Source organism: Gopherus evgoodei, chromosome 1, assembly GCF_007399415.2.
Source record: "Gopherus evgoodei ecotype Sinaloan lineage chromosome 1, rGopEvg1_v1.p, whole genome shotgun sequence".
Classification (NCBI taxonomy): Eukaryota; Metazoa; Chordata; order Testudines; family Testudinidae; genus Gopherus; species Gopherus evgoodei.
The window spans coordinates 216731793-216753958 of NC_044322.1; the positions used below are offsets into that span (position 1 = coordinate 216731793).

The 22166-nt window shown below is 46.8% G+C and overlaps 1 protein-coding gene across 6 annotated transcripts in view; it reads right to left on the minus strand.

Annotated features, from left to right (window-relative positions):
• Positions 1 to 22166, minus strand: part of LOC115636301 (rap1 GTPase-activating protein 1-like) — a 56677-nt gene that overhangs the window by 22922 nt on the left and 11589 nt on the right. For all 6 annotated transcript variants that reach the window (XM_030536228.1, XM_030536221.1, XM_030536247.1 and 3 more), the window contains exons 4-15: positions 18054 to 18101; positions 16482 to 16520; positions 16196 to 16387; positions 13301 to 13404; positions 12050 to 12128; positions 10551 to 10604; positions 10373 to 10456; positions 9449 to 9549; positions 8350 to 8479; positions 7963 to 8118; positions 1589 to 1660; positions 1306 to 1392 (exon numbers count right to left, since the gene is read on the minus strand). In XM_030536228.1, coding sequence (XP_030392088.1) covers positions 1306 to 1392; positions 1589 to 1660; positions 7963 to 8118; positions 8350 to 8479; positions 9449 to 9549; positions 10373 to 10456; positions 10551 to 10604; positions 12050 to 12128; positions 13301 to 13404; positions 16196 to 16387; positions 16482 to 16520; positions 18054 to 18101 — 1146 coding nt within the window. The remainder of the gene's footprint in view (positions 1 to 1305; positions 1393 to 1588; positions 1661 to 7962; positions 8119 to 8349; positions 8480 to 9448; positions 9550 to 10372; positions 10457 to 10550; positions 10605 to 12049; positions 12129 to 13300; positions 13405 to 16195; positions 16388 to 16481; positions 16521 to 18053; positions 18102 to 22166) is intronic.

Genomic DNA, 22166 nt, shown 5'->3' on the forward strand with positions numbered 1-22166 from the left:
CAGATTTTCTCTCTTTAAATTAAATATGTTTTTGTTCTTAAAAATAAACCTATATGAAATTATGACAACCTATGTTAAAGGCCTAAACTTACTACACTCTATTAAAATAATTTAAACTAAATTTACAAAATATAATCTTAATCAGTACGTTTGCTGCCAAAGTTTTAAAGAATGTCATACTGCTGAACTGGTGGAAGACACTGGCTAAGCACCTGGAACCAGAGTCTGTTGAAGTGCTAGCTATTGATAGTCTTTTGCAGGTACAACATGAATATTTTCTTCATTTCAGTTTATTCAACTAGTTCTGTTCAATGACTAGTTCATTCAAAGTTAAGAAATAGACCGGGAGTTTAAAAAGCAGGAAAGTTTGTCTCCCTCTTCCAATCTATGAATAAAAACTAGGTGTGAAGATGAGGCCTACTAGTTCTAAAGCCTTGAAGGACATGTTGCCGGAAAAAAATAGTACAGTTCACTCACTGCAGAGGATATGTACTTTGTTTAGTAAATCAGTTAATTTTAAATGCAAACATGTTCTGATAAACTTACATTTTTAATTTATTAAGTAGTTTAAACTATATTCCAATTTCCATCCAAATACAGCTTGACACAAATCAGAGAAAAAAATCTAGTAAATGAAGAAATGTATAATTCACATCTTCTACCTTAATAAACAAATGTAAAAATTAAGAATTTGAATAAATGCATGTTAAGCAATATAATTGCTTAAATAAATATGTACAGATATAGTGAATCCTCCTGGCTAGCAAAAAAAAGTATCAAATTTAGTGTAAAAATTATATATGGTTGCAAATTAATATGCTTTTATGGTTATCAACCAGTGCAAATAAACCTTTCTTTAGGAAAATAACTAGAAAGTATAAATGGAAAACAAGATTAAAATTGATTACAGTATTTAAATCAAGATTTTGTACTTGCTGATTTAAAACAATCTACCCTAAATCAAATGCAAAAATCTAAGTTAATGCAACATTAAGATTGGGTGGCTTTCACTGTACAAAGTCAGGTAATGTAACCACTAGAGTTCTAGTAGCAGCAACTTTGCACATATGCCAGATATAGTGTTCTTGTTTTGGAGGGGTTAAATGTGTACTTTAATATAGATATATATAATAAAACATACAAGAAACACCATGAGGCTGAGTTAATATTTACTTTATTTTATTTTTAAAGGACTTTAATTTCCTAAGAGTTTCTATATCTTTCATTAATTGTGCAGCCTTAAAAAACTAACAGTTTTTTGCATTTATTAAATATTAATGTGAACACTCAAGTACACAGACCCACCTCTAGTTTGGCAAACTTTTCAGCCCGGTAGCAGCTGTACTCAGCATTGATTAGCTTAGCCAAGAGGAATTCACGAAACTCTGGACCCTGTGGGAAAAAAAGGAAGTATAGACTGGAAATGGCAGCCTAGGAAAGGCTCTGGATATACATTTCCTTAACCCCCCCAGGGTTATCCAGCCCCATCCTGAAGCCAGATTGGAAACAGCAACCTAGAGGTGATGGAGTGTGTAAATCACACAACTAATCCCTGCATCGCTTGCTTACAGGACTCAGAGACACAAACCTTTTTAAATATGGCTGGATTTGGGAGTGGGGGTCCAAAGAAGGGGACGTCATCTCGAGCTGTTACTGAAACCTGAAACAATACAGAAGAAACCACTTCAACATCATAACAAGAGCCAGAATGTCACATCCTCTCACAGCGATAAGCTTGTACAGGAACTCCTCACTTAACGTTGTAGTTATGTTCCTGAAAAATGCGACTTTAAGTGAAACGATGTTAAGCGAATCCAATTTCCCCATAAGAATTAATATATATGAGGGGGTTAGGTTCCAGGGAAATTTTTTTCACCAGACAAAAGACTACACACACACACACACACACACACACACACACACACACACACACACACACACACACAGTATATGTTTTAAACAAACAATTTAATACTGGTACACAGTGATCATGATTGTGAAGCTTGGTTGAGGTGGAGGAGTCAGAGGGTGGGATATTTCCCAGGGAATGCCTTACTGCTAAACGATGAACTAACATTTGGCTGAGACCTCAAGAGTTAATTCTCACAACACTCTATAAGGCAGAAGGAAAGGAGGGAGGGCAGACAGAGACGCACATCCTGTGTGTAAGAGAAAGAATGTGCATTTCCCCTTTAAGTATCTGACTCTAGGCTTAAGTACACTGCCTTGTTAATTAAATCAGCTTGCTGAGACCTGAGACCCACAGCTACTGCCTAGAAGCTCCCTCCCTCCATCATGTGTCCCTCCTGCTCTATGGAAGATAGGGTAAGCAGGGTGCAGGAGCAGGGGGAGACACCCTGACATTAGCCCCCATCTTTGCCCCTCCCCTCCCCCGTACAGCAAGCAGGAGTCTCAGGGAGCAGCTCCAAGGCAGAGGGCAGAAGCAGCACATGGCAGTGGCGAGAGGGAGAGCTGCTGCACAGGGAACTTAGGGGAGTGAGGAGTTGATGGGGGGCTGCTGGTCCACCCTGGTTCCAACCACCACCACCTAGCTGCAACAGGCTGCTCTCCCTGCAAGCAGTGGACAAAACAGGTGGCTGCCAAATGACTTAGAAGGGAGCATTTCACAACTTTAAACGAGCATGTTCCCTAATTGATCAGCAATTTAACATCGAAACAACGTTAACCAGGACGACTTTAAGTGTGGAGTTCCTGTATAAGAGCGGAAACAGAACTCATGGACCCTGAAAACATCCGGTGATGTGAATCAGTCCCATAATACAAAACTAAAGGGCACCTGATTTAATTATGGGTAAATCCATTTCAAATAAAGGCAATACTTCTCCACAGCATGTAGTCTGTACTGTAGTCAGCAGACGGTTCTATGCCAGCTAAGTCCCAAGTGTATATCTAAAAAATATATTATTATTCCACAGAAGAACATCAATTTTATGAATCCAATCTTCCGAACAACCATTTATCCAAATCATTTTTCCTGATAGGGGGAAAAAATATTATGTAACAAAAGTGAAGTTGATGAAGAACAAGTCAACATCCCTTCACATCCTGATGCTGTCAATGCAATGGAAATCACTTTACTGTGGTTTGTAGGACAAAAAGAAAGTGATCAGTGCATCAGACTGAAATTTATGCACTGTATCTGCTGCAGTATTGAGATATTCAATGTAATGAACTCAATCCCCAATTAGTTTCCAACATAGTTCTACTGTAATATTTACCCAGTTTATATAGTATTTTTCTTACATACATACATACATACACTCACACACACACACATATATATGGCCTTCATTACATTAGCTGAGTACCTTACAATTATTAAATTAATGTATCCTTGAAATATAGAGCAGCATTATTCTTATTCCCATTGTACAGATGGAGAACTGAAGGAGACGCATTCAGCAGCAACTCACCCAAGATCACAAAGGAAATCTGTGGCAAAACCAGGGATTACACACAGACATAGCAGGGTGTCCGTCTCCTTAAGGATTATAAGGACTAGTGGTCAATCAACACCTATTCTTTTTCATGTCCCTTAACTCCAGGGACTTTTTAGAGTAAATGAAGACCTAGAGAAGGCAAAGTTGGTGCTGGGAAAGAGGAGGATGGTCCCAGGAGAACAGTTAAGGCCTGGGGAAAATCCAGGCTATTGTTTCTTTAAAAACCTGGGACTAGCAGGACAGGTCTCTCCCAGCTAATCTGGACAAGATCTGGGAAGAAGACTGTATATATTGTCTCTTCCCTCAGAACAAGGGGAAAAACGAGCAGGGGGAGGTCTTACTGGGAAAAAAGGTCAGCTGGAGGTGAAGCGGGCTAAGGCTCTATATTTGGTTTAAAGCTGGGAGCTGGAGAGGATAAAATTTGGACTCTGGGGACTATATTTTGATTGGAACAGTTTATGAGAATAAACCAGGGTATTACTGGAAGAGAAAAGCTTGCATGGAGTTTTAAGGAGTCCAAGAGGGGAAATGGAGCCAGACCCCCATAGCCATGCGTGGCCAGAAGGGGGCACTAGAGGATACGCACACCCTTCAATGCCTGATTTCTCTTGTCCCAGGCTAGTTGCCTAAGCCATAAAACCATCTTCCACTAGAGACCTTACTAGTTAAAATCTTGCATTACATTGGGAGGTGGGATAGCTCAGTGGTTTGAGCATTAGCCTGCTAAACTAAGGGTTGTGAGCTCAATCCTTGAGTGGGCCATCTAGGGCAAAAATCTCTCTGGAGATTGGTCCTGCTTTGAGCAGCACTGGACTAGATGACCTCCTGGAGTCCCTTCCAACCCTGATATTCTATGATTTCTTGACTCTGAGGAAAGATTAAAATAGCCAAGTACTATAGTCAACATTTACAAATATGATTGTCTAACATTAAGCACATAGTGTCAGTGTCCAAATGTGGACCTAAAATAGGGAAAGCATTGACAGAAAAACCTGCCCATAGTGAAATCTATTATGCTGCAGAATAATCTCCCAGGAGAAGTGGTGAAAGGTCCAATGGAAATGTACTGTAGCCTATAGGGAATGATTCTGCAATGGCCTGGAGTATTTTTAGTTCTTTTCCATCTGTAACTCCAGTGATGGAAAGGATGGCCAGAACAATCCCACCAGAGACTGTGCAAGGAGGGTTCAACACCAGGGATGGACTAAGGGACACGGCAGATGCCACCCCTGCTTTCATTTTGATAAGGGCCCACCATGAATTTCTGTGGCTCCTAAAATGAACTGGGGGAGCAAATGGGGAGTCTCATTCCACAGATGAGCAGCAGTGCTGTGAAGGCTGCCCTTGCCCCTGGCTGGTGGGAGATGAGCAAACAGGAGAAGTCAGCCTGTTCACCCACAGAGCCATGGTTGGCTAGATAGCCAAATCCTCTCCCTGATTCCTTCTGCCAACTCTTCTGGGATTCGTGGGACTGCTATCTGTGATAATCTAGTCTGACCTTCTACATAACACAAGCCAAAGTGCTTCTCCATAATAATTCCTGTTTGGACTAGTGCAGGGTTCTCAAACATGCGGCCTGTGGGCTGCATGTGGCCCGTAGAGTTATTTCCCTGCAGCCCACCATAAGTGCCGGGGCTGGAGCAACCACGGGGAAAGAGTAGTGGGTGCTCTGCACCCACCGGCAGCTAAGCTCCCTCCAACCCCCTACTCCTCCCCCAACAGCGTACCGCATCCCTGCTCCTCCACCTACCTCCCAACGCTTCCCGCTGACAGAGATGTTTGGCAGCGCTTAGGGCTTTCCAGGAGCAATGAGGGAGGAGCGGGGACACAGCGCACTCAGGGGAGAAGGCAGAGAAGAGGCGGGGCTGGGGCGGGGATTTGGGGAAGGGGTTGGAATAGGGGCAGGGAGGGGGTGGAGCTGGGGCAGGGACGTTGGGGAAGGGGTGGGAAGAGGCAGGGCGGGGAGGCCTCATGGAAGCAGTGTAGTGGGGGTTTTGCAGTCTGTTACCAACCAATTTTGAAGTTCTCAGCTATTTTACTTGACAATTGCTGTACACCTACAGAAAGGTGTGTATTTGTGTTGTGCCAAGAGTACTAGACCTTTGTGATATCACAGATAACTCAACCAATCACCACCCTTACTCAATAGCTAATTTGCATGCTAGTTTCATTGGTTGTATGAGGGAGACTTCACAGAGGGTGGATTACTTGGCCTGACTGGCACCCCCTTGTGCCTAGCTGCCACCTCACATATCAGCACAACCACCTACACAACAACACAACCAGCAAGTCCAAATACAGATAGCCCTTCACCCCAGTACACATCCCTTATTTGCCCCCAACACAAATCAACCAAAATCTCCCAGCACAACACAACCCAGTCAGAAATCAACACAGCTTTCTATCACAACACACATTTGCTCACCCTCACTCATACTTACCTTAAACTTGAGTGGCTAAGTGGCAAGTCCTTTGCTAGTAAGCATATATTGGGCTACTGTGACAACGCAATAAAAGTCAATAGAAAAATCACTGTAAGATGCTATACAATTTAAGGGTGTCGTAAAAAGATAACACAGGCTCAAAGGGGCAGAGAAAAAGTGTGTGCAACCTTAATTTTGGCATGTGTGCTTAACTGTGCAGTCTTTACACATCTCTTAGTGTAGTTTTTTTGTATGGAATGTGGTACAATTTGCAAGCAACACTGAGACTGGTTTCGTCTCAGCATATCAAACCTAATACTGGTGCTTTCGTTGATACAAAACGCTGCCAGCTAAGTGGCCGAAAATGAAATGACTGTCTTAATTAGCACTGACTTTTCGCATTACAGTTTTTAAAAAGTTAATACATTGACTTTTAATAGCATACTATATTACTCTTCATTTTTTACTATACTTTTGTATTGATGTATGAAAAGGTTTCAGTGATGCGGCCCTTGGGCCAATGTACTAGTCCTCATATGGCCTTGTGGTGATTGGAGTTTGAGATCCCTGGACTAGTGCATATCTTGTTAAATCAATATTGGATGTTTTTTCAAAACTTGGCAGTGATGGAGAATCCACAACTCTGGTAAGTTCTTCCAATGGTTAATTACCATAATTGTTCAAAATTTGCATCTTATTTCCAATATGAATTTGTCTGGCTTTATCTTCTAGGCATTGGATCTCATTAGACCTTTCTCTGCTAGACTGAAGAACCCTCTAACTGAATTGCGGTTTGCCATGTAGGTACCTATAGAATGTGATCAAATCACCCCTTAACCTTTTCTCTGTTATACTAAATAGACTTGAGGAGCTCAATCCATCACTATAAAGCAGGTTTTCCAATCCTTTGACTATTCTCATGGCTCTTTTCTGAGCCCTCTCCAATTCATCAACAGCCTTTGTGAATTGTAGGCACCAGCACTAGACACAGCATTCCAGCAGTGGTCGCACAGATACCAAATATAAAAGATTGGAGAAGGAACTGTGTGGGCTGTACATGCAATGGCTCCTGCCTGTGCAGGCCAAGAGTATGAGCTCGACTGTGGGGCAGGAAGCAGCCTGAGAACATGGCTACTGTGAGCCTGCCTTGCATAACATCTGAGGCTCAGCCAGAGCCCAGAGTGGTGGCCCTGAATCCAGGGCTCGATTTACACCTTACACACCCCCAGGCACAGCATCTTCAGTGCCCCCATCCCACCTCCCTATGTGGCCCTGCCTGGAGCCTCCCTCCCACATGACCCCATGAGCCCCCAGCAGCCCTGTGTGGCCTGCTCTGCCTCCTAACCTGGCTCCAAGAGGGCTGCTGTGCCTGTCACTTTTCACTTGAAGAAAAAATGACACCCGCCTGCTAGGTGTTTGCTGCTGCCCACCAAACCAGGCAGCCTCAACCAGCTCAGGCTGTTCTGGTGCCACAGCAGCCTCTGGTGGAAGAAATGCAGAACTGCATCACATTTTCTGCAGAAAACAAATTCTGCCACCCTTGAAAAAGAATTCTGCACATGCTGCAAACATCACCTAAGGAGAGGGGGCACGACGTGAGACAAGCGGCTTGTGGGGTGTCTCATCAGGGGATGGAGCACATCTGGAGGCTCCAATAACTCCAGAGCAATTTGACCAGCAGCAGTAGGGCAGTAAAATAGCCCAAAATACCACAATTCGCAACTGCTAAAAATCCCTGGCAACAGACAACTAAAAATAGCCTCACTGGGCTAGAAGATAAACATACTTGGCAAGTCTCCCTGCACACCCCTCGAATGCTGGTGCCCATAGGTACATGCTTACTGTGCCTAATTGAAAATCTGTCCCTGCCTGGATCGCTGATGTGGGGCCCTGGGACTGTGTGCATGTTCATAATGGTGACTGTTATTGATAAAGCAGTTGGAATGATGTTTAGGTGAATTCCTGCCTCCCCAAAAGCTGGAGGAAGGGTCTTGCACTCCAGGCAAGGGGCAGAAGTTTGAATGAACTACCAGCAAGGGGATCCCTGACCAAATAGAGGGCCCATTGGCTGTGTTTACCTTGTAGAGGGTCTCCCCAATGGCACCATGAGCGAGCTGTACCACCACATAGGCATGCAGGAAATTAGACGCTATCATGTCAGGGACAAAGGGAGTGTTTTCATCCTGGAAGACAATGGCCACAATGTCGTTCCCAATGTGACGCTTCCGCTGCAGCTGGAGGGAACAAATGAGATGAGAGAAACCAGTAAGAGGGGAGATTCCTTCCCCAGCCACCAACCCATCCGGCACGACCAACCCACACCTCCAGCTGGAAACCCAACCCCAGCCACTAATCTACACCCATCCCTAATCACTGCCTACTCCAACACACATCCAGTCCCCAGCCCCATCCACCAGTTCACTCTCCCATCCTCCTGAATCACTTGGTGCTTCCCCTTATGGTACCTGCTGGGCATCTCCCTCTGTGAATGGCAGCTTCGTAGATGTATGGAACATGATCTCCTTGCCGCGGAAATTGGTATAGACTGATTCAGTACCAGTTTGACCCCTCGTGACATCCAAGCCGCCTCGGAATCTGAATGCATTGGCACCATGTGGTGCAGGGAAGGAAGTAGACACCAGTAATGCTATTCAAGGTTGTCATCAGAGACAGGTTTAAGAGCTCAGTGGTTGAAGAGCACCACACACTCCAAAAATCAATGCAGTAGCTAGACTACAGCTGCACAAAATTCCTATTGGCATCATCCTCTCTCCACTGAGAACTAGAGAGGCATCTATTCCTGCCAAACCAGGCAGCTTTGAAAGAGCAATCATCCCTGCCACTCTCAGGGGAAACATCTCCAGTTGAGAAATGTGGAGAGCACGGGGTGCCACACAGAAGCAGATGGTAAGGACCAAGGCTTATCAGTGCCCATTAACACCTCAAAGCAGCACAGGATAGTGTGGATATGGTCAATGCTCTGTCATTCTCTGTTGATCCTTGTGGGTCAGTCCCAGCTGCTGTTAGTCACAAAGCTTAACATTTGGGAGAAAAGCATCCCAGGAAAGAGTCCCTAGAATCTCCCATGAGAAATCCCCAACCATTCAGCCCAGCTCCCATTCATGAGACACAACCCCAAACACTGCCTATTGGAGAGAGCCAGAGCTGACAAACCAGACTGGATACTGAGATATGTAAATGCAGAGCACCGTCAGGGAATGAGACTCCAACAAGATCCCAGGGGAAATGACAGGCCAAGCCTTTCTGGGAATACTCCACAGGATGCACAGCTGGAGCTCTATTTAGCGTAAATGGGGGCTGAGTTCTTTTGAAAATCCAATCCATAATGTAGTGTCTGGATCAGGGATGTGGCCCTCTAACAGATGGACCCACAAAGAGGATATGGGCTTGCCAGCAGAAGGAGACCTGCTTTGTGATTTTTTGGAGCTGAAGACACATGGATCTACTTTGGGGTCCCCAAGTCTGTGCCTCGTACTTTAATTGTGTCTGACTGGAGCCCCCATGCTGTGCTGACTGGTCACTCCCACACTGTTCCCTGCTTACCCACGGAAATCCTGCAGCTGGATTCTGTCTCCAAGGAAATCCAGGAACTCCAGGAAGGCCAGACTCTCTTCAGTGTTACTGAAGACTTCTTCCTCTGTGGTCTAGAAGGGGAGAGGAGAGATGATAAGCAGAGGGGATTATTCCCCATGCACACTCTCACCTCTCCTGGGATCTGGAGAGGAGGAAAAGAGAAAAACTGATATGGAGAAGGCTCACTTCCCTTCTCACACACAGAGTCTACATCCTCCCACCTCAGTGGGGTCCAGAGCCCTATCCCCCTGTATATAATAGAAAATTGTCTCCTTTTCATTGAAATAAAATGAGGCCTGTCCTCCAGCACTGAGAACATGGAGAATGCGAATCTCACTCTGGTGCCAACAAGAGGTTCTCTCCCTGTGGACAGTGCAGAGGGGAGAGAAGTCTCTAGGACTCAGAGGACTTCCTTGGGTCCACAAGGAAGAAGATCTCAAGACAGCACCGAGGGGTCCCCAGAACTAATATGACAGAGAAGGCTAATGTCTGCAGGGGGCACAATCTCCCAGTTGAGGTGCACTAATGTTGCAGCAAGGAGAGGAGACATTAGGACAGAAAATGATACATAGTATCAGTGCTTGGTACCACTAGGAGCTGTTCTAACTAGAGTGGGACTGGGGCTCATAAACAGCAAAGAGAAACTAGAATTCTCTAGGACTGAAACTGCAGGGCATAAACCCTTGGATCCAGAGGAAGGCACTAGGTTTGGCCACACTGACAGGGGGATGTGAGGAGAGAAGCCCCCAAGACTCAAGAGTGATGGGGAATGAAAAAAAAAATCCTTGACCCCAGGTTGGCTTAAGTCGCCTTCTATGTGGTTGGGGCTGAGAAATGTGACCTGGTGTGTTTGGGTCTGAGGGTGCTTGGTTGTAGAGTGCAGAGAGCTCTCACCTGCCCAGCTTTCTGGTAGATGACCCCAAATTTGAAGTTATTGCTTATGACGTGTTCATCAAAGGCAACAATGAGCTGGGAAGCCTGGGAGGGTGGAAAGCATAAAGTCTCGGTCACATCCTACCAGAAGCCCCTGTCATCAGAGGGACAGGCAGGTGGGAAGCTACTGTAAACATACCTTGGGGTAGAGGACAGGGAAGAATCGGTCAACATTCACCTCCTCACACAGCAGCTGCCGAGAGAGAGAAAGAAGGAAAAGTGGTGACTGATTGCCACTGTTGGGAGCTATGACTCCCCTTCCTATACCCTGACTGGCTACAGGCAGGAGGGTATTGCTTTATAATCATCTGGCAGGAGTCTCTTGGTAAGAAAATCTAAGGCAAAGTGAGGAGAAAAGATAGATGAGAAAGGGCAAAAAGCCTGGAGAAGAAGAAGGGAAAAGAAAGGTGAGAGAGAAGTGAGAAAGGAAGCTGAAGAGTGAGAGTTAAGCAGAGCCAGAGAAAGGGGATGTCTACACTGCAATCGGAAGTGTGATGGCAGCCTCTCTTGACATACCCGAGCTAGCTGTGATCTATCTAGATCATATAACAGCAATGAAGTTGTGGCAGCACAGGTTAGCCTCTCAAATATGTAGGTTCCAGGTGGGCTTGGATAGCCTATGGCTTTACTGCTATTGTTATTCAATCTAGTTAGATCAAAGCCTGCTCGGATATGTCTACAGATGCTGCACTCTGATTGCAGTGTAGACATACAGGAACTCTTCACTTAACGTTGTAGTTATGTTCCTGAAAAATGCGACTTTAAGCAAAACGATGTTAAGCGAATTCAATTTCCCCATAAGAATTAATGTAAATGAGGGGGTTAGGTTCCAGGGAAATTTTTTTCACCCCCCCCACACACCCACACCCACACCCACACCCACACTATAAGTTTTAAACAAACAATTTAATACAGGTACACAGCAATGATGATTGTGAAGCTTGTTTGAGGTGGAGGAGTCAGAGGGTGAGATATTTCCCAGGGAATGCCTTACTGCTAAATGAACTAGCAATTGACAGAGACACACACCCTGTGTGTGTGAGAGAGAATGCACATTTCCCCTTTAAGTAGCTCACCTCAGGCTTAAGTACACTACCTTGTTAATTAAATCAGCTTGCTGAGACTGAGACTTGCAACTACTGCCTAGAAGCTCCCTCCATCCATCTGTCATGTGTCCCCCCTGCTCTATGGAAGATGGGGTAAGCAGGGTGCAGGAGCAGGGGGAAGGGGGAGACAACTTGACATTAGCCCCCCTCTTCCCCTCCCTTCCCCGTACAGCAATCAGGAGTCTCAGGGAGCAGCTCCAAGGCAGAGGGCTGGAGCAGCACATGGCAGTGGGAAGAGGAACAGCTGCAGCACAGGGAACTTAGGGGCATGAGGAGCTTATAGGGGGCTTGCTGGTCCACCCTGGTTCCAAGCCCACACCACCTAGCTGCAATGGGCTGCTCTTCCTGCAAGCAGTGGACAAAACAGGTGGCTGCCAAACAACTAGAAGGGAGCATGTCACAACTTTAAACGAGCATGTTCTCTAATTGATCAGCAACTTAACATCGAAACAGTGTTAACCAGGACGACTTTAAGTGAGGAGTTCCTGTACCATGAGTGTGTGAAAGAAAATGTACTCAGTTAGGGTCTCACCTTTGCCATCTGGACTGCATTGGGGAACTCATTCAGGCAAGAAATGGGGATCAAGTCATGTTTGGTACCAGTTCGAGTCCTGCCACAAACCGAAAAAAGAAGAGAACAAATGATAAAGGGAAATGCAAACAACATCTCTGGCTGCTTACGGGGACTCCTGCTGCACCTCCAGATCTCTTCTTATGGAGGGAATATTGTTCTTGCATAATATTCTGGTCCAGCAACTAAAGGGTTAATTAGATCCCAAAAGGGTTGCACAGGTGCTAAGCTAGAGTCTATGTAACTAGTGCCTAGTGCAGGGATCCCCAATGCAGTGCCTGTGGGTGCCATGGTGCCCGTGGGGGCATCTAAATGCACCTGCGTCCTGGCCAGTGGGCAATGCTGCTTCAGAGGCATTTCGGCAGCTGCTCGACCGCCGCCACGGTCCTTCGTCTGGTGCCCGCCAGATGAAAAAGATTGGGGACCACTGGCCGAATGTCACAGGAAGATGGACATTGTTTAGGGTTCATGTAGCCCAGTGCTCGGTATTAACTGAGCAGAAAGAAAACAGAGCTGGTTAGGTGGCTGCATGGATCTCCATCACTCCTCAGAGACCTTTTTTGCTTTAACAACAGTTAAGTATATTGCAAAGGAAATCCAGGTGCTGCTTCAACACAGAAAGGAATATTTTGGGACAACAATGGGATTCAAAACCATTACTCCCATACACAAAACTAACTGCACTAGCCCTGAGGTCATCCTCATAAGTCAGGCATCGTAACTCCCTTCTATCTGACTTTGGCTGGCCTGCCAACAGCATGCCAGAGTCTCATTAGGAAGGAGTGGTGCATAGAACCAGGGTCTCTTGCAACCAGCCACCAGCACTTTCCTATGTGTGTGTCTGTGCTCAATGAAAATATTCCCTGGTACAGCTCAGAGGGCTTTTAGATTCCCCTCTTTTTATGTAAGATTTCTGCTTATCCTTTCACTATGTTTCCCTATCTACAAGGGACAGACACATCAGAAATTCTCTTCTTCCTGATCCCTCCCCACTCCTGGCTGCCCTGCAGCCCTCAACTGGGAGAAGCTGGGAGTAAAGAAATATGAATGCTCAAAGATGAACCAGAAGGAAAAGGGGCTTCCCCAGTCAGGGGTTTCCCTGCAGCCATCCCTGGGACAATGACATTAGGTCACAAAATCCACACAGAAAGACTTCCTGGTAATGTGGGAGACAGAGCATGGTACATGTGTTTCCATGTTGGGTGCTGTTACCTCAGCAGCAGGTGCAAGTTGTCCTGCCTCTCAATCTGCTCATACTTCACGGAAAGGATCAGGTAGCCCAAGGTTGTGTCATTGGAGTAAAAGTTCTGATGCTCCTAAAAACAGGAAGTCAAAGACGCTCACTCTCCCAAGGTACCCACCAGATAATACCTATGATATTGCCAGTCTCCTATAGTCCCTGAGAAGATACCCCTTCATCATTGGGTGTTTTTCCCACCATCCTCATCATCTCATGCTCACACGTTGCTCTGGCTAGGCTGTGAACATGATAGAACTATTCAGGACATGATAGAGCTATTCGTGGAGCATAGCTTCCTCCTTCCCAGGTCCCTGTGAGGACAGAACCTGAGCTGCACAGCACCAAAAGCAGAGGCCTCTACCACTTTGATCTGAAGGAGTAACTCCACTGTGAGTATGCTGCAAGCTCTAGGTGTTGCTGGTGCTATCCACTACAGGAATTATGGTCACTGTGATGATTTCTTCAACCCAAGTTCACTAATACATGTTTCAGCAGTGAACCAAGGAGATCTGCTAGGCTGAGCAGAAGAAGGCGGTGCTTAGCGTACAGTGACTCAGTAGTACTGCACTTCAGATGGTTGCTAACAGTTGTGCAATACTCCACTCTTGCACATTTTGCAAACTCACCGAGTCTATGAGTCTCTGCTATACCAGACCAGTCATCTCACATGAGAAGAGGGGAAAACTCTTACTGCTGCTTGGAGCGGGGTAAGGGTCATATCAGGCTAGCAGTGTCATCTACAGCTAGGCCAAAAATCAGATCCCGCATGTATTTGGCTATGGGGGTGGCTCTGGAAAAACTCCCTGGTTACTCTAACAGATATGGGATTAGCGGTGGCATACCCAGCACTTCGAAAGACTCCCAAGATAATAAATTTCAGTCTCCAGAATCAGATTCAGAACAACATCTCCTTTTTTTCAGACAAGAAGCCTCTGGTGCATTCTTACACTGGCTTTGTCTCTGGTCTCACACACCAGATGAATTTGACTTCTGCCTCAATGAGGCCTCTTCTGCAGTGGAGATCAGATGCACACATTTTTTCCCCTGTCTGTGGGCTTGTACTGCAAGGGGTAGTCTGTTGAAATAAGCTGAGCCAACTCTGGTTTAGACACCTGGTCTCCAGAACCAATCATGGTTTTGTTGACAACTGATTGGGACGTGGTCAGCATGATCGTGAGATCCACCTGGTGACCACCAAGAACCCCAGAGGAACCAGTTCAGGTGGAGCCTGTGAGACAGCTAATAAATGGCCATACTTTGCACCTCACTTGGAGACTGGTCTCTGCTTCCAGGTGTTCCCATACCTATCATAGCTGGAAATGGCAAGATCAAGGAGTACTTGGCCCAATTCTGTGTAATACACTGGCTTAGTGCATGCAATTATCACTCTCTCGCTATAACAACCTGTTACTGAGCTAGGAGAGTTTGTCCTTTAGCTCAGCTGGCAGGCCTTCTATATTTTGTGCTGAAATGCCTGGGTTTGATCCCCATGTCCAGTGACTGTCTGTATGTGGTGGTTACCATGATTCATTACAGTTGTTTCCCTTCCATCTCCCAAGGTCTGTCTGTGTCCAAAAGTCTCAGCAAAAGATCCTGTAGGGAGGTGCCCTAGCTCCCCACCGCGCCTGAGAGGGACGAGCCAGCACAGGTGTATCAGTGGGCGGAGCTACTGCCGCCTGTCCCCACCCCCAGAAGTCAAGGGGCGGGACAGGAAGTATAAAAGCCTGGCCTCAGCACTCAGTTAGCTGCAGACTGCTGGAGAGGACAGATGCTGGGGCCTGAGCTCTTGCTGGGCCCAGCCTGCCGTGTGCTCACTACCTGGAGGAACGCTGGCCTGAGCTTCCCCGTATCTGGAGGAACGCTGGCCTGAGCTTCCCTATGCCCGGTATCCGGAGGAGCGGCCTGAGCCTCCCTACACCTGGTATCCCGAGGAGCGGCCTGAGCTTCCCTCTGCCCAATATCCTGAGGAACCCATGGTCTGGGACCCGCTGGACGATGCCGGCGAAGGACAGGTACCTAGAGACGGGGAGGTTGGAAGTGGCCTGGGGGTAGCTGACCTTGGTTTGGCTCTTGAAGAGCCTGAACTGATGTCAGTGTGTTGCGGCCAGGATCCCCACTGACAGCAGCACGTCTTGGCCGCTGCTAGGGCCCCGGGCTGGAACTCAGTGGAGTGGGAGGGCCTGCGTTCACCCTTCCAAGAGTGGCAGACTCCCCCTCTCCCTGGCCTGAGGAGGCCTGCTGTATAGACTTACGGCTTAAACCGCTGCTCAGCCTCTGCCTGAGAGTCTGAGCTCTGTACCTGTTGATTGCCCTGCCCTGCTCTAGGGCTGGGCCTAGAGACTCTGCGTTTACCCGGCCCCTTGCTGAAGGAGCTGAGCCTGAACTGCTATTGCCCCGCCCTGCTCCAGGGCCGGGCCTAGAGACTCTGCGTTTACCCGGCCCCTGCTGCTGGGCGAGACTCTGCCTTGTTTAAAGACTTTGTTTGCTCAGTTCCCGCTGAGGGGTCTAGGCCCTGGATGGATTGCTGCCTGTAGCAAACGCCCTGGCTCCCTGCCGCGCCTGAAAGGGACGAATCCCAGCCCCGGACTCTTACAGATCCCCTTTATATTCATCAGATCTGAGACTTCTCTCTTCTCTATCACACTGGACACTACACAAAGTGCAAAGGGGCACCCCTGATGTAGCTCTGACTCTAAGTAGCACATTGCTGGGTGTGTAGTGGGACACATCTTATTTCATTATTTTTGGCACTGGGGAGGTGTGGGATCTGGGGGGAGGAGGTGAGGTCACCCCCAAATCCCTCAAGAGGCCATTAGGATACAGTTTAGCCATGGAGTGGAATGAGAGGCTATGGGATTCCCCCTTACCTTCCCCAGGAAGTGCTTGCGGTACAGCTTGGCTGTGGGGTCACACTCTAGCTTCACTTTACTGCTGCAGGGGGAAGGCAGGTCAGGCAGAGCTGAGGTCGAGCTGAGGAGGCCATGGCAGGTTCCTTCAATCCAATAGCCCCCGAACTGGGGTAGGATAATGAGGGGGTATGGCCACCCTTTCCGTAACACCTGTCCCAAGAGACAGAAGCATTGCTTTGTGAGGTCAATAACATTACTGAGGTGGAGGAAGAGACTGAGCAGAGCAGAACCAACTGTGACTTACCTCATGGATGCTAGGGTATGGGATATACTCCTCTTCTCTCTGAAATCACAAGGGACCAGAGAAGTAAGGGAGCCTTTACAGTACCATCTTCACTTGGTGACCCAGGCTGCATGTCCTGCACTGCCACTCCTCCCCATCCAACCCTACTTCTTTAGAGTATCTAGGTTAGCGTGCATTTCACAGTGCACAGCATTATAACACACACAAACTTCAGCAAATAAACTCTAGGGGCCAGATTCCACTCCCCGTCCCAGCTGCACAGGGCACAGTCAGGCAAAAACAGAGCAACCAAATTGTGAGCCAGATTGAGGCAAATTAAGCCATATGTGGCCTGACATCCTTAGTCCCTTGTCCCACGCCAAGAAGAGTGTTGGAGTGGTGCAATGTTGCTGCATAAAGGGACAGCATGCAGGGACACCTGGGGATGGGGGACAGTGTTTATGCAAGTAGGGTAGAGCGGAGTGCACTGATCATTCCTGCACCCTGGAAGCAGGAGGGGTGTCACTTAGATCAGCCTGCAGATGGTCAAAGCTACGCTCCAGGGTGTAGCTGAGGTTCTGAGGATGCTCTGTGCAGTGGAGAGCCATTTGGAGAGCCTGCAGTCCCTGATCACAAGAGGTGACCAGCTCCCAGATAGGGCAGCTCTACCCTTGGTCTCTGAATAGCACTATTACCACATGAGTGATTATGCTGACACGAAGGGGGCTCTGTGCCACGGAACAGTAGAGGTAGGTGCCTGCCAGAAGCCCATTCTCACAATGCTAGGCACACTGAACTTGCTCTCCATCTTTCCTTCGACACCATAAAACAGGGCCCCAGTGCAGCGAGGCTCCATTTTTCTGACAGTGAGAGTGGCTGATGCACAACTGCAGGGGCTTCTGAGGCTGTGTAAGAGGATTGGGGGAGAACCCTATGTCAAGCTACTTTAATGTTTTTCTAGCCCCGTCCCTTTAACCACGGTTGCCATTGACACGCCCCTCCATCCTACACACCTCCCGCCCACCTTGCTTCCTTGTGGGTGATTTTGTTACCTCACCAGGTTAGAGCACCAGAGCAGAGACAACAGAAAAAGGGAGGGTGAAAGGTCAGAATTTGAAAAAATGGGACCCAGTTCCTTGTTGGCTAATTAGGTGAGAGTCATGGACTTATTAGGAGGAGCTGGTCAGATTTTAGGTTGACCAGCTGGCACCCACCCTAATCCCTTATAGATTCTGGGCTCATGATGCTTACTGAAAGATATGTGACTCAGAAAAAGTTTCTCTTATAAAAGTTATTAAAACTCAAACTAAAATAAATGCAAGGAAATATCTCACCAGAGCTACTCTATAATTAATAAGATAAAAGCAACTGATGGAATCTGCTTGGATTTTGAGAGAGTGTTTATTATATTTCCATCATATTTTCAGACCCTATTGTGCAACATTCCCAGAACCCTGATAAAAACACAAAGATTTGAGTTACAAATACTAGACTCCTCACCCCTTAAGAAGGCTGAGAAAGGGCAAGCTGCAAGTAGAAACACTTTATTTGCCGTTCTCAATAATATATGAGGCACCAAAGAGCTAACCTGACCTTGAGCGGAGTTGGGAGAGAACATCTTTGCTCATCCAGACGACTCCCCTGGAAACACAGAGACAGAGATAGTAAAACCTCACATAGCAGCATGTCTGTTTTCTCTCCCCACTGCCTCACACCCCATACCCCAGGTTGTGTATTTGAGATCATTCAAGGCTCCCCCTCTAATCCACTGCTTTTGGAGATGTTGTGGGGGAGGTGTGACATTATATGATTAATGTAGATCATTGTTGCTACCACCATTATACAATTGCAACAAATCTTATACAAAGTATGCCGTGTAAGGTGTCAATGGAAAAGTTATTGTTCGCTGAATATGATTATCCTGTTTGTTTGCGTGCACTATTTTTGTATCTTTATGTACCAGTCTTTCAAATGTGTTTACTCCTGGGGTAACAGCCAAGTTTGCATCCAGTCTGCCCAGCTGTGACGGAGAAAGGAGTTAGGAATATTAACCTGGTAATGTTGCATGGGAGTTTTACTAGTTTACTGTCTGTATTAATTACTGGATGGCCACTACGTAAGCTGATCCCAGGAAGGGGTTGGGGCCAGGTGACACATTCTGCCCGGGGAAGCTAGACAAAGGCTGGAGGAGGAGCCAGGGTGTGTGGCTGGGTCAGACTGCTGGAGGGAGTTTCAGTTTGGAGCTGGCTGGGGAGATAGGGGAGGCCCAGAACCTGGGTCTGGGCTCCCCACCCCCCAAGATGGACCTGACTGAGGGGTCCTGTTTTCTGTACCTACAAACTCTGTTTTAGACTGTGTTCCTGTTGTCTAATAAACCTTCTGTTTTACTGGCTGGCTGAGAGTCACGGTGAATCGCAGGAAGTGGGGGGTGCAGGGCCCTGACTCCCCTACCCACCATGACACCAGCACATTGTGAAAGGACGATTCAAATTGATGGCCTATCAAAGAACACTTAGCTCTCAGAATGGATATAGAAGAAGCTCATCTCCACCCTATGACCCTTCCTGAGTATGTTTTAGCCAGAATATTGCTAATAGATCCTGCTATCGAAGCATGCAAGGGTATGTGACCCTGGACTCCATCTTGTACCTGTACTTTTCCACAAACCAAGACTGAGAGCTTTTCCCTCCCCCTGGGAGTAAGTATAAAAGGCCCTGGAAGAATCTCCATTTTGTCTCTTTCCTGCTCTGATCTCTGGACTACGGACTTAACCTAACAGGAGCATTACAAGCAATGGACTGAGGACTTTCCAATCTTTTGAAAGTTATCGGTGACTGTACAAGACAGCAGTTTATTTCATCACTGCTTCAGGCCTGATACAAGAACTTTGCAATGAGTGTATGTATTTCACTCTTTTGACCATTTTAACTCTCTCCTCTTTTCTTTTATAAATAAACCTTTAGATATTAGATACTAAAGGAATGTCAATAGCGTGATTATTGGGTAAGATCTGAGTTGGATATTAAACTAGCTGTGTTGCTGATTTCTTGGGAACTTTCTGATTTTTTGTTAACCAGTTTGGTGAAACAGAAGTTTACTTTTGTTACTGGTTTGGTGTATCTTATTGACGAATAACCACCATTTTGGGGTGGATGCCTTATTTCTCAGCAGTTTGTCCTGAATCTGGCATCCTCAGCTGTAACTAAGGTGACCAGACAGCAAATGTGAAAAATCAGGATGGGAGAGGGGGGTAATAGGAGACCCAAAAATCGAGACTGTCCCTATAAAATCGAGACATCTGGTCATCCTAGCTGTGACCCACAGGGAAGACTGTAGGTGGAGAGAAGGGTGATATGGGGGAGAAAAAGTTGACACTTGTCTGCCAAAAGGCCAGAAATTTGGGGTTAAAACTAACATGAGCTCAACTTCCATCCCACAGAATGTAGCACTTCTGGCCAGAGAGCAGAGACATGTGCTCCCAGCCAGCATCTCTCACCTCTAAGGGTACGTCTTCACTACCCGCCATATCGGCGGGTAGCAATCGATTGCTCGGGGATCGATATATCGCGTCTCATCTAGACGCGATATATCGATCCCCGAATGCACTTATATCGATTCCGTAACTCCACCAACCCGAACGGAGTTGTGGAATCGACAGGGGGAGCCGCGGACATCGATCTCGCACCGTGAGGACGGTGAGTAATTCGATCTTAGATACTTCGACTTCAGCTATGTTATTCACGTAGCTGAAGTTGCGTATCTAAGATCGATTTTCCCCCATAGTGTAGACCAGCCCTAACTTTCCAATCCCTCCACCTGCCTTTCTGCCCAGTCCAAATAAATGGGAAAGGGGGAAAAGAAAGTCAAAGAATGGAGTTCAAAACTTACATTCCTTTCTTACTTCCCCCTTCCTCGCAGAACTTTGCCAGGCTGGCATCCAGGGCCGGCTCTACAATTTTCACTGCTCCAAGCAGTGCACCGAATTGCTGCCGCGGATGGCGGGGGCAGTCCGTGCGCCCTTAGGGCAGCAGGCACATTCTGCAGTGGTAGCAATTTGGCAGTGGCTTCTATGTTTAGCTGAAGCTGCCACAGACAGCTAAACATAGAAGCTGCTGCCGAATTGCCACTGCTGCGGAAACACTCCTGCTGCCCTAAGGGCACATGGACTGCCCCCGCCGCCAGCGGTGGCAATTTGGCGCGCTGCTTGGGGGCAAAACAACAGGGACTGCTGCCCCTTGCACATTGCCGCCCCAAGCACCAGCTTGGAATGCTGGTGCCTGGAGCTGGCCCTGTTGGCATCCCTTTGATGCAGAGACTGCCTCAGACTTTAGAGCAGTGAAGAGTGAGCCCTGAAATGCTGATTCTCTCAGTTGAGAGACGCAGCCAAAATTTGCTTTGGGGATTGAGGCTCATAGACTTTAAGGTCAGAAGGGACCATTGTGATCATCTAGTCTGACCTCCTGCACATCGCAGGCCAGAGAACCTCCCTCCCTCACTGGGACAAGAACTGTCTTTTCCTCATGAAATGGACAGTCTATCTTGCTCCCTTCTAGATCATGGAATTAATCCATGCTCTACAGATAACAGACATAACTGTTAGTTGAATATCACACACACATACAAGAGCCAGAAGTTGACAATCCCAACACAGAGATGAACTTCACATTTAAATCAGGCTCATAAACAGTAAAGAAAGCCCTCAGAGTGGATCTCCAACTATCTCTGTTTTCCCCTCACTGCTTGTATAAAGAAAGATGTAGCAGATAAAATCAAGCTCACACAATTCTCAGGATTATAACACTGGAAGTCAGGGGAGAAAAAAGAAAGTCTGCTGTAGACTTGAATGGCCACATAGTAGCACCAGAGAGACATGAGTAACAGCAATGATAATGAATGATATTTCTCCAGGCTCATGTCCAATAGAGACACACATAAATAGTTTCTTGTAGCACTCGCAAAGTTCTGGTGCTGTACAGACATATAGAAAAGCACAGACCCTGCCTCCAAACTCCTTTTTTCTGTTTGCCTTTTTAGATTGTGGGAAAGGGTGCACCAAAGTGCTGAAGGCGATGAACAACACAACTTGATAATGTAGATGTTTCTGGGATAGGCCTGATTTTCCTTCTCTCTAGCTATCATTAGCTGGATAATTTCTTCTAGATGTGACAGAAGAAGGACTTTAGGAAGGACTTGACCACGGAGAAGAGAGTGGCTTTGAGAATGAGCTCCAGGAGGGTGCTCATGTACAAGAAGCAGTGTGGAAGAAGACATTGAGATGGTTGTGGGAGAAGAGGACAAATGGGATGGTGATGTTGGCATCATTGCAGATGGGGTGAAGGTGGCAGATGAGAAGGGAGGGCAGGGTTATGCAGGCTCTTGACAGGAAGGCTCATCTCATTTTGGTGACTGAAATCAGATTTACTGGATTTTTACTCCTGTTAGCCTTGCAGAGTCAGCACAGCTCAGAGACCATGAGATGAAGTTTATCCTACCTGTGCATTAGCCATGGAATTGGCTACTAAGTTCACCTGTACAAACTCACTGAAGACAGTGAAGTCACACAGTGGAGTCATGGCAGGGTATTCTGGCAGTGATGATGTTTGAAATGGAAAAAAGCCTAGCTTCATTCTCAGATCCCAGAGGGAATTTTCAGTTAAAACAACATCATTTTACCTGTAAACTAAGCATATCTAATGGGCTGTGGCC